General features: G+C 35.8%; 2 protein-coding genes across 15 annotated transcripts; both read right to left on the reverse strand.

The window, feature by feature from the left end:
* Positions 1 to 15: 15 nt before the first annotated feature.
* LOC111431092 (transcription factor TCP21-like) lies at positions 16 to 1264 on the reverse strand. Its single transcript, XM_023067609.1, has one exon. The coding sequence runs from the start codon at positions 1091 to 1093 to the stop codon at positions 299 to 301; it is 795 nt and encodes a 264-aa protein (XP_022923377.1). The 5' UTR covers positions 1094 to 1264; the 3' UTR covers positions 16 to 298.
* Positions 1265 to 6364: 5100 nt separating this feature from the next.
* Positions 6365 to 12240, reverse strand: LOC111461423 (E3 ubiquitin-protein ligase RING1-like). 14 transcript variants are annotated; one of them, XR_002713573.1, is made up of 5 exons: positions 10993 to 12239; positions 9357 to 9402; positions 7625 to 7691; positions 7200 to 7271; positions 6365 to 6617 (listed from the first exon to the last, which is right to left on the reverse strand). XR_002713573.1 is itself a non-coding variant. In XM_023104962.1 (2 exons), exon 1 carries the CDS (start codon positions 11966 to 11968, stop codon positions 11015 to 11017), a length of 954 nt encoding a protein of 317 aa, XP_022960730.1. In that variant the 5' UTR covers positions 11969 to 12239; the 3' UTR covers positions 6946 to 9445; positions 10993 to 11014. The 14 variants fall into 14 exon arrangements, 2 of the variants coding, with proteins under 2 accessions (XP_022960730.1, XP_022960760.1); XR_002713575.1 differs by lacking the exon at positions 9357 to 9402; XR_002713572.1 differs by lacking the exon at positions 7625 to 7691.
* Between the last annotated feature and the right edge of the window lie 695 nt (positions 12241 to 12935).

The raw sequence follows: 12935 nt of genomic DNA on the forward strand, positions 1-12935 counted from the left end.
TTTTTTTTTTTTTTGTTTTTTTTTTTGTTCCTCTGGCAATGAAAAACCTCAAGATTCTAAGCTGAAAAACCCTAATCAATCTTAAGAAAGAAGAAAACCCTAGAGATGAACTCATTTTAAGCTAAGAATTCAATACCCTAAAACCCTAAAATTCTAAGCTCCACACCAGAAGGGGAAATGAAAACGATAGAGAAATTCAAGGAAGAGGGTAAGGGTAGTTTATATAATTCTATGAACACGAACACCCACGAGAGAGAATTGTTACAGTGCCGCCGTGAACGACGGCGGGATTATTAAATCAACGGTGGTCGTTGTCTCTCCGCCCGGAACTTCCCTGTCCACCTGATAAAGAAGCAAGCAAATTCAGATGACCTGGAAGGTAATTTCCCACTTTCGCCGCCGAGGCTTCTCCAATTGATTGCTGCTGAGCGAATAACGACGCCTGATGAGAAATCGCCGTCGGTTGAATCACCATCTCCGGAGCTGCAGCAGCGGCGAAACTCCATACCTGTCCGAAATCCGGCCTAGCTGGAAACGCCCAGTATCCACCCGCAGCAGCTGAACCCATAATAGAACCAACAGAAGGGCCGACAGAAATAGCACCCCCACCACCATTACCGCCACCGCCGCCGCCGTTTCCGTCGTTGTCTTTATGCCCTGCATCGTCGTCAGGTCTAACGCGCTTACCGAGAATGAAAGGGGCAGGAGGCAAAAGGGGTTTATGGTCGAGAGAAGCTGAAGAGGAAAGAGCGGCAGGAGTGCCACGGAGGGAAGCGCAGATGGTGGAGAAGCTAGCCGGAGTAGTGCCGGTGCCAGTGGCGGCAATAATGGAAGGCTCTGCTTGACGGAGGAGCCACTCAATGGTCTGACCGTCGGATTTGTGGCCCAACTCGCGGGTGAGTTGAAAGACACGAGCAGCACAAATGATGGGCATACGAATACGACGGCCACGGCCATCGACCTTGCTGTGGCGGTCCTTAGCAGGGGGTTTCTTGAGAGGCAGAGCGCCATTGTTGGTGGTGGTCTGGGTGCTCTGTTGAGAGTGGGGAATTATGGCGCCATTGTTGTGGGAGACGCCATCAGAACCAGACATGGCTGAAGAAATTGAAGGTGTGGCAATGGCGGATTTGAAGGATTTGAAGGATTTGAAGATAGTTTTTGCTGAATTTGGGGGTTTGAAGAAGAAGGGAGTGTTTGGGAACAGAGGGCTCTAATCATTGAGAAGCAGCAGCTGGTGGAGACAGGAGGAGGCACATGGGTGCTGCCTCCACTTTTCTTTATTATTTTATTATTATTTTATTTTATTTTATTTTATTTTATTTTTTCTCTCTCATTGAGTGGGCCCCACATCTCTCACTTTCATATCTCTCATTTTCTGCTTCTCTGGCTTGCTGCTTGGTTTGATGGTGGGCGTTTGAGTTTCACGCGCTTCTTTATTTACTTTTCATCTTATAATATGTTACAATTAATAATAATGTCATTGTTTTATCGAATAAACATATATATTATTATTATTTTTTATATTTACAATCAAATTATTTAAATGATTTCTCCCTTTTTTTAAATATATAAAAATTACAGAAAAATACATCTCCCGTAATTATGACATACATTTGTTTTGATTAATAATTATAATTTTTTAATTTTAAAGTAATATATATATATATATATATATAGTAAAAAAATTAACCAATCAGATTTGATGAACTGTGACCAACACAAACGACGGTAGATAAATTTTAGTGAAATCCTCACATTTGACATATCACTTGCAAAAACAGACTCGTGAACACGAGAATCAAACCTTCAATTAAATATTCGGTTCCGTGCTTTCCATTTAGAGAAATATCATTACACGACTGAGACGAAGAGGGAAGAGGAAAAAATGGTTAATTTATTAGAAACTTATAATTATATAATTTTTATTTAATCAATCTCTTAAAATTATCCATATATTTAAAATAAATAATTTAAATTAATTATACTATTCACACGTGTAAATAAAAAATATACAAAAAAAAAAAAAGTGTAATAGAAGGGTAAAATTGGAACAAAAAATTAGCACGGTACTCAATCTTATCATAATAATAATTTAAAAGAATGTTTAGAAAAAATCAAGAGAAAATATTGTTTAAAAGCTTTTGGTTTTAATAAAATAAAAAGAGTAACCCTAAAATAATATTGAAAATAATAAAATAAATCTAAAAAGTAATAGAGGAATGGTCAACATTTTTCATTAATTATTATTATTAGTATTATTATTATTATGGTAATTATATCTCTAATTTTGATTGCCATTTAACTCATTTCTAGTAGATATTATTCACTTTGGCCCATTACGTATCGCTGACCTCATGGTTTTAAAACGCGTTTGCTAGAGAAAGGTTCCATACCCTCATGAAATGCTTCATTCTCCTCTCCAACCGATGTGCAGTCTCACAATCCACCCCCATTGGAGGCTCGGCGTCCTCGTTGGCATACCGCCCCGTGTCTAGCTTTGATACCATTTGTAAGAGCCTCCAAACTCACACTAGCAGATATTGTCCACTTTTGGTCATTACGTATTGTCGTCAGCCTCACGGTTTTAAAATGTGTCTACTAAGAAGAGCTATTCATACCCTTATAAGGAATGTTTCGTTCTCCTCTCCAGTCGATGTCGGATCTCACAAAAATGTTGAAAATAAATAAGGTCGATTTCGGTAAATAAGAAAATGGTCAAAACCCTAATGGGAGGGTTACACATGGGAAGTCCATGGAAGAGTAAATGAGAGCCCAAATTATTGGGCCACCTGCCCTTATACCAAATAATTTAGTTTCATTTTTTAAAAGAAATTCAAATAATTGTAGATTTTAAAAATAATAATAATAATAATAAAAAAAGCTTTAAATTTCATTATTGCAAGTGTGTAGCTATTTAATTTAATAAATTGGTTTAAAAAATTTGAGAATTTATCGAATAATTTGTTGTTTTAAAAAAATATAATTTTTTGTCTTACGAATTTGAACGTTACCCATACTAATAAGATATTTTAGTTCAATGAACAAAAAATTCTCATGGTTTTGCTTTGGGCTCGACTCTTTTGGAGTACGCCTCCCCTTAATCGAGGCTCGACTATTTTGTAGACCCATGATCATTCCTTAAATTAGCTGATGTGGGACTTTCATCATCCAACAAACCTTAATCTTCAACTGAAAATTTTAAAGTTATATCATTTTTTTTTTGTTTCGTTAACCTAATTTACTCGACCACTTGTCACAATCACACTTTTTTTGGCAACTGTATGATTATGAGGTACTCACTTCTAATCTTAAGTGAGTCGAGCCAATTTGGATTCCTACACCTCGACAAAGTATGCTCAAGCTTTTGATCCCATTTTGAATCGATGGTTATAGAAAATGGGGAGATAGCGTTTTTTGAAAACGAGTTATTATGAAAACTAATAATATTTTGATGGATAAAATTGTTGTGAATTATTATGAGAACAAAATCCAAGAAAGTGGGAGCAGTGATGAAACATTTAGGAATCAGCTAAAAGTACTTTTGGAAATTGATTATCAAATGATTAACAATCATTACAATGGTTCCCTTTTTAATGAAATAATTTAATAAAGTTTGTAATATAATATTATTTCATGTCGAATCATTACCAATTATATTTTATTATTCCCTTTAATATCTTCAATTTCCTTTAATCATTTGTACTATTTTTAATAATATTAAAATTATACATTAGTGGGAAATTAAATTAAATTAAATTATATGATTAAACCTATTTATTTTTCGGATTAAAATATGAAAGACATGATTGGTCCATATGGTAACTATAACAATAAAGATTTGATTTAATCATAGCCATTGATTACTTATATGGTCGGAATTAATCATTTTTCATTTACTTAATTAATCATACTTAAAAGTGATTATGTTTAGGAATTAAAAAGGTAAGAACGTTATTTTATTTTACTTTTTTAAATTAGGTTTTGTTTGAAACATAATTGTAACGATCTTGTAATGTCCCATATTGGTTGGAGAGGAGAACAAATCACCATTTATAAGGATGTGGAAACTTTTCCCTAGCAGACGCGTTTTAAAGCCTTGAGGGGAAGCTCGAAAGGGAAAACCCAAAGAGAACAATATCTGCTAGTGATGGATCTGGGTACTTACAAATGATATCAGAGCCAGACACCAGACGATGTGCCAGCCTTCTCACTGTTCCCCGAAGGGGGGTAGACACGAGGCAGAGTGCTAGTAAGGACGCTGGGCCTCAAAAGGGGGTGGATTTGGGGGTGGTCCCACATCGATTGGAGGAAGGAAAGAGTGCCAGCGAGGACGCTGGGCCCCGAAGGAGGTGGATTGTGATGTCCCACATTGGTTAGGGGGAGAACAAATCATCATTTATAAAGGGTGTGGAAACCTTCCCCTAGCATACGCGTTTTAAAGCCTTGAGGGGAAGCCCGAAAGGCCCCGAAGGAGGTGGATTGTTATGTCCCACATTGGTTAGGGGGAGAACAAATCACCATTTATAAGGGTGTGGAAACCTTCCCCTAACATACGCGTTTTAAAGCCTTGAGGGGAAGCCCGAAAGGGAAAACACAAAGAGGATAATATCTGTTAGCGGTGGATCTGGGTCGTTACAGACCTACCGAAAGGGAAAACACAAAGAGGATAATATCTGTTAGCGGTGGATCTGGGTCGTTACAGACCTATACCCTTGATTCAGATCAGGATTCAAAATTTGTAAGTGGTTTCCACACCGTTATAAGGAATGAGCAAATAATGAAAAGGATGGTTGTTTGAAACATAAAGCTCGGGTTTTGGCTCGCGGTAATTGTGACAAAAATGTCATATTTTAGCCCAAAAAGTAGAAAAATCAAAAGGACAATTATTTTGGATGAGGGGTAATTCAGTCCATCAATTATTTTCAGATTAGGTTTAAAATTAAAATTGGACCATTATTGCAAAAAAGAGTAATAAATTTGGCATTTTTATTATTATTTTTTAATTTGTTGAGAGAGAAAAAGAGCTGTAAATGCAAATGGGCCCAAGCAGGCCCACTTGGCTTATCTTCTTCCATTTGCAAAGGGTCCCAATGACTGAAATGCCCTTTTCCATATAATTCTCATTTATGAAAAACTTAAAATTGTGGACCAAAGGGAAAAACATTACTTTTTTAATTATATTTTGTGGGATATAAATTATATATATATATATATATATATAACCTAAAATTCAATAAAATTATTATATTCGAACTATTTTAAATATAAATTTGTAAGCATTATACGTGATAAATTTGTTTAGGTCGTTAGGTTAATTGTTACCTTATCATAAGGCTTATCTCTTCTCGATTAGGTCTAGCTTAGGAACCCCTCGATGTTGTATAACGTGGGGTGCATTTTTTCTTCTCGTTGATTGCTAAACTAAGCTTACCGTGTTGGATCTCACCTATCACTACACAGTATCTTTTACTTCCACGATCTCACCTATCACTACACGGTTTCCTTAATTTCCATGTTCTCACCTATCACTACATGGTATCCTTAACTTCCACGTTCTTACCTATCACTACACAGTATCTTTAACTTCCACGATCTAAATAATTTTTAGGCAGTCTACTTCTAGTCTAAAAAACCTAGTCTCATTTCCTTTAATTTTGTAATAGATGTCATCCTACAATATTGTCAATTCTTGACTCAGGCAAACTTATCACAACTTTTGAATCGGTAATCAAACTTGTTTGACTAAACACCACGTGTCTTAATTCAACCATTTAAATAATATTCTAACATTCTACCTTAAAAAACATTAAAATTAAAAAAAAAAAATAGTTTAATTAGTTTGACTTTGATGCTAAAAATACTTTTTAAAAAGTAAAAAAAGTTATACCAAGAAAATAGGTATAAGATATGCTTCATCTTTTTTAATATAAATAAAATAAATAGATAAATATATTTTTTTTTTCAAAAAAAATATTATAAAATAAAGTATCTAAAGATATTATAATTATCGAGGATATGTTATCTTATCTCATAGAACTAAAAAAATGAGAATATATCAATAAAAAAAACGTGAAAAATACAATTTAAAATAATATATTCTTACGAACTGCTTTACGAAAAAGAAAGCATTTTGAATTTTCCAACAAAAGTATGAATTAATGAAAAAGATGGAGATAATACGAAGGTCACAATCTAACTTTTTTATTTTTATTTTTGAACTTTAATGAACATAATTATTTACTAGATAATATGGTAATAATTATATATCTCTACTTTCTTTTATACATCATAAAAAATAATAATCGATCTATTATTTTTTTAATTTAAATTATAGTATAAAATCATTTACTATGTGATTTCATGTTATAAAATACAAATTTAAAATTTAATTTCCTGACATTCGAGGTAAACAATAATTGCTTATTTGGATACTAAACAATATTTCTTTAGATATAAGTGAGTCGAAGCAATTATATAATATAAGACCCACTAGATTACTGAAAAAGTTATGTAATGAGATCTTTATCGAGAACATGCAATGAAGGCAAAGACATCCTTTTGTGTCAATAATCCTTCCCATGTAGAAGAAATAATGACAAACGAGAAGAGAAAAACACCTGAAAGAAGAAACATTTATTATGAAAGTACAAAGACGTATACTTTTAAGAAAAAAAAAAAAAAACTCTCAAACAGACATAATCTTTGGGTCTTTCGAGAATTTTAAGTCAAAGAATCTCAAGATTATACTAAACTTGAGACTCGTTAGCAAGATTTTTTTCGCAATGATGAACTATCACATATTTTTACCAAAAACTAAGTGAGAGATCAAACTATCGACCTTTAGAATGATAATAGAACAATTCTCGAAGTTATCTTTTTGAATATTTAAAAATCTAGTTTCGTTTTTTCATAAGTAAAAAGCAGGTAACTCAAGAAAAGAACTTGTAAGTGAAAGTAGTAACTAAAAGTCAAAATGGTTATTAAACGGAGCGTTATAGTTCAATACTCAAAATACAAGGTCGAAAACGCTATATGAATCAGATAGTTATCCACATTCACCCTCCATCTTAAACAGAGATTTGAGGAACATATTTGTAATTTGTATAGAAACTAAACACATCTATACATCATGCTGTCGGCAGTATGAAACAAAATTTAAAAACAAAGGAAAAAGAAAGAGACAACTAAAAGCCACTGACTTGTTTTTGTGTTTGTTGGAGCTGAAATTCCTTCTAAATGTGTAAGACAACCTCAAAATAAAGCCTCTTTGCCTGAAGACAAGAGATTAAACACAATGGTCAGGAATTGCCAGAATCATGGATGTTCATATCATTAATGTCATAATCTGCACATAAGCAACTCTTAATGCAAAACTATAGATTATGTTGATAATCACAATATGGGACGCTTGTGTTCGATTGATGTCGAATTTGAACATTATGTTTGATTTATACAGTGGACAAAGAATTTGGAATTCAAAAGATCAGGATATAACGTTATAAAAGATGCATCTCATGAGCTCATATTTATGCAACTTAGATATATACCTTTTATGGGTAACTTAAACATAACTCTATCGAGTTAAAACATGCTCGACCAAAAGCTTAAAGGTTCAAATCTCTACCTCCAGAACGAAAGAACAAGTAAGAAGCCTATCTACCAAAAATAGACAGCAATTCAGTAACCCCAACCTGCATAAACCTAACCCATCAGTCAAAAACCTTATAATATACAACCCATGTCCAAATACCCTGTTCTACCATACTCCCCAATAGACTAGTGATGGAGAAACAAAAGAAAATTCATATCATAACGTACGTGTTTCGTATGCAAGATCGACGTATAAGAAAAGGAAATGACTGAGCATTTCAAACGAAAACACGCATGCCTACACACAAATTAATCCCATCACCAGCTATCACCAGCTCCACAACTCCCAATTTTTCATGTACACACGACTCTAATTATATCGTCTCGGCATGAATTATTTTGAACTTACTTCAAACTACGAAGAAAATTATTCAATTTTGGATTGTCTTCAAATTCTGAGTCAAAGAACAAGCATTGGAATTTAGAAAGACATTAACAAATACCAATCTCTTTTTTATCATGTATACTAAATGTCCACATCATAGTTAATAACAAATATTATCTAAATTTTTAGGAAATAAAATGTCACCCTGTCTGTGTCTTATCATCTATCTATATCTTCTCGTCTATGCTTCTCAGATCTTGGTCAATTTAGTAGTTGTATTATGTAATCCAAAATGCTTGGGTGCAACTCAAAATTTAAAATTAAGATAAATAGAGACCCAAAACCCCAAAAAGCCGACCGCACCAATTCAGTTCAGTAAGTTTAAAGTCGTTGGTTTGGTTCGGTTCGGTTCGGTTTGGTTGGTTTGGTTGGTGCTAAGCCAATGTCTAAAAATCTAATAGAAAGCAGTTCTTATAGATAGCAGAGAGATGCAAGTCCAAGGGAGAATTTGAGAGCACCCATCTCTGCTAAAAGGCCAAGCCTTTCTAACCAGGAAGATACCACACTATATGCTAGAGCTATGTCCATATATAACTCCTCATGTATTCACTAAAGCCCACGTCCTAATCACATAGTCTCCACTCACAACATTCCCCAATTACATTCACAATTCATTCCTCTCCCTGCACATCCTTTTTCTGTTACACGTTATTCACTCGGTCTCCACCCGAATTTAACCGAACCAACCTAATTATACCCCCTATAAAATGTTGCCAAGACTGTTGTCAGGAACACAAGACATTGACTGTGCGAGGGCTCCTTTTTATCTTTGCAAAGCCACATACATACCAGAAACTTCGAAAGAAAAACTTAGATAGGTACATTACAAACTCGAACAATTTAGCATTAATAAAGGCACAAGCTTTCTCAAAAGGAGAGCGAAAAAACTAATATTTCATTTTGACTTTTGAAGCGTAAGCCACTTGCACAAATGCTTTTGAATCAACTCAACAACAAGGGAACTATGATGTTCATTGAAGTTCAATCAAATTAATAGCTCATTCATCATCATCAGAATAAGAAGACTAACTAGGCAAAATAAGAATCAAAATGGATCTAAAGCTTGGGCTTATTACGACTCAGTTAGAGGCAACTTTCTAATATCTCGAGCCTTTCTTCCTTTCAGCCAACGAGAAGAAGGACCAAACTATATCTATTGCTACACACGCTTCTTGGGTCAAAGCAAAAGTACAATGTTTTAAAAGAGCTTGAGTTGGACACAAGAGGAATCTATGAAAATACACTTGTATTTTAATGCAACGTGCTGTTTCTAAAGATGTAGATGAGATGTTTTCTTCATATTAAAGCGGAAAAGCCATACCTCATGAATGAGATGTCTTATTTGCAGAGGTGAGACGAGCCTGGCACTATAGAAGAGATAAATGAAGCATTTGAACAAATTAACTTTCTTTGACAAAAAAAGTCAAAGCTTCCGTTGAGGAAAGATCAAAGAAAACAAAAGATCCAGAGAATAGCAACAGCACAGAAAAGAAGCCATACAAAACACCTAACAAAACAGAAAAGGGCCGCAGTCCAAACGATTGAACAGGTGAATCAATCCAAAAATGATATCAACAAACACACAGAGAAGATGGAGAACTTCATCCAATATTCATTGATGACTTTCAAGTCAAAGGTAGATAATAAAAGATTCATTGCATTTCAATGCCAAAAGTCAATATTTTCTTTTGTTGCAAATGTAATAGTCTAAGCAGAGGACACAAAACTCTTGATGCAATCCAAAGGGTGGCCTCAAAGATTTTTCATTGCCATTCCTTTAAGTGGTTACAGAGATGGGTAAGCATGATCAGGAAGGGCCCACAAATTTCTTTGGGCAAGTCAGGACTTCCAAGTGAAGTTCGGGATATTAGCAGTTCTCTTACTTATCTCTGTCTTTGTAATCACAATACTTGAATTCTTTTTTGTGGACTTGTTCTTATTTCCCCTACTACTATCTTTTGTAATCTTTGTTTTGTCATAAGAAACTATCTCAGATAGAGGAAGAGCACAACCTAGAGGCTGAGTGTAGAGAAAACCCTCGTCCAAAGCAGCTAATAACAGAATGGCATTATAATTTGCTATAATCATCAAAAGATTATAATTACAACAGAATTTTTTGAGGATAAAACACCACCAAGAAACTCTGCATTGCACAGAAGATCGTTTAATGAATAAAATTTCATGTTGGCTATCCAGTATTCCAAGCATTTATTCCTTTCATACATCATAGAAACATCACCTATTAATCACAAGGTACTAGTAACAGCGTAGCATCATCCTAAGCATAATACTTGCTTTACGTTTTTTACAAATTGATAAGTCGAACACCATAAATTATTTATTTCATCATCTCCGTCTCGAATTGAAGCTCTCTCCACAGTACAAATAAGCAAAAGCAATAGATAACCTTTAACAGTGCAGCTCGAGAGCAAAACAACCTCGGGATTTCTTCGAGTGCACAATATCAAATTTATTTAATATGCATTTTTTTAACTGTTATCGCTCGAGTCTATATGAAATATATTATTGTACAAAGAGTGTTCCATATGAACAATTACTTCAAAACAGAACAAGAAAAAATACTATGAACTTTTTTCTCTCCTTTTTTCGGGGCTAGACAGTTAACATACAAGTTTTCTGTAACGAAACCGTGTGTTCTATTAATGAACTGTCGGATAGGCCCTTCATTCTCTTTCACTCAAGAACCACCTATGGGGGAGGCTAACGTGAAATAATGAATACCCAACTCTAGAACTGAAGGACACATTATCCCACTTAAGAACGTCCAGCATCTAAGAGCCACTAAATTTGGACAAAGATTCAATATTTGAAAGCTCTTCAACGGAGAGTTAGAGCAAGATTAGTCAAGCAGCAAAAAGTAATCTAAGACTTGTGAAAGAAACAGCAAAGCAAGAAGCCTGTAAAAGCCAAAACTAAAAGCAAAGAGAGAAAGTTACCGGAACATGTTGAGTATTTATCCTACGGGCTACCCTCTCCTTCGCTGTCATTCCCACCACCAGAGCCGCTCCCATCGTTCCGGCCCCCAAATGGCCACCATAGCGGTACTCTAAAGCTCCTCTCAACGCGCTCGCTACTACTTCCACTGTTTCCTGACCCTGGTTCTTCTCCGTTAGATTCATTAGCCTGCACCCGGCGACCACGAGTTCGATTCTCGTAATCAGAATCGTCCGTTGCCAACTCAAATCGGCAGACAGGGCATGAATTGTGCAATTCAAGCCAAGGCAAAAGACAATAATCGTGAAATATATGCTTGCAGGGCATCTGCTTAACCTCAATACCTTTTTCAAACCCATCTAAGCAAACAGCACACTGGTTCATTTCCGAATTCAAAAGCTCCTCTGTAACAGTCACGTTCTGAAGCTTCTCAATCGCCGATTTCGAGGCCGGTGGAGTTCCGTGTCGGTTCGGATCATTCTCGGCCAGCAATTGAATGAGCTGCTCGAGGCCAGGTCCAATGAAGTAATCGCCAAGATTTTGAGGCATTGAAACGCCAGAGCGGGAAGGATGTCCCTGAATTTCAAACACAACATCCGCACCACTGTCGAAAATTCCCCGTAAATGATTCTGAAGAAAAACAAAGGGATCGAAGGGCTCCGGCTGACCTGACGAATCGGATTGATGTCTATTCCAAAGCTGGGAAGCCGGACTCAAAGTTCTTGAGAACAAACCAGGGTTTTGAAGATCAACGACCGTCGAAGAAGAGAAAGCAAGGGGATTAAAATCACGAAAAGGATCGGGAAGGAAAAATGACCTAGAATCAAGATTGGCATTCGAGCTGAAAGTATCATACTCTTCAAGAAATCCCTCATTGCAAAACGGGCACAAAGGCTCCAAGGAATTGGATACAGCAACAGTAACGTCGCGATCACACTGGTGGCAGAAGAAGGACTTATCGACGGCGGCGGAGGACATTGAGGTAAACCGAAGGAGATTGGCAGAGAAAAAGAGAAGAAAGGAGGATTTATGTTAGAGAATGCGAAGAGACGAAAAGAAGATTGCTGTAACAATGGACAAAGAACGGCTGATTTGTTGTCGTCGTTGTCGTCGTCGGCGTCGTCGACGACTCCATTGGCTGAGGAAGAATCTGTTCTACAGGTAAATCGCTCTTAGATTGAGATTTGTGTACGGACGGCCTAATTCCTTGGCCTCACTGTCTTTCTAACCCGCTCTTCGAATTAACGGTATGTAACCTTTAATAAAATGTCTTGTTGGGAGCGTGTGCATAGACGTCTCCTTGGGCGCGTGGGAGTGCATGTAAGCCCTATTCCGACTCGATCGGTTAGAGAAATTTCAGAAATTTTGGAACTCCAACCATGCCAAAAAGCTAGCTCAGGAAGGCATGCTTCACCAAGTAAGTAACCACACAAATTTTAGGCAAGTAATACTTACAGGGATTGCCAGAACGTGCTAGCATGCCGGCATTCTTTAACTAAGGTAGTTAGAAAATGCATGTTTAGAACGTCATAAGGGCATTTTTTGGATGAGTATGTGTTGTATGTAATATTATGAAAAAATTACTGTTATGCCCCTAGGTTGAGATTTCTGAGAATGTATTATGCAAAGCTAGAATACGAGTTGGATAATATTGATGAGTATGTTATGCATGATGTAACAAATTACCAATATGCCCCTATAGTGAAATTTGTGATTAATGTTGTATATGTTTTCTAGTGTGTTAGAAAGAAGGATGGACTATTGTGATCTGGGTGATTGATGAATGTAATCTCCCCATTGAGCTTAGTTGCTTGTATGTTTGCATGATATTGTATGTTTTAGTTCAAGGTGTTTGACTGTGTATTCTCTTTATAAAGCGTATTTATCTGCATAAAGTAAGGGCATTAGAGTTAGGTTGGCTAGACGATGACCTAAAAGTTGGAAC

The sequence above is a fragment of the Cucurbita moschata genome, unplaced genomic scaffold (genome assembly GCF_002738365.1).
Source record: "Cucurbita moschata cultivar Rifu unplaced genomic scaffold, Cmos_1.0 Cmo_Scf00002, whole genome shotgun sequence".
NCBI classification, from domain to species: Eukaryota; Viridiplantae; Streptophyta; class Magnoliopsida; order Cucurbitales; family Cucurbitaceae; genus Cucurbita; species Cucurbita moschata.

What these genes read in the sequence shown, in the direction of transcription:
- LOC111431092 (XM_023067609.1), bottom strand. Translation starts at nt 1,093, where the DNA reads ATGTCTGGTTCTGATGGCGTCTCCCACAACAATGGCGCCATAATTCCC.
- LOC111461423 (XM_023104962.1), bottom strand. Translation starts at nt 11,968, where the DNA reads ATGTCCTCCGCCGCCGTCGATAAGTCCTTCTTCTGCCACCAGTGTGAT.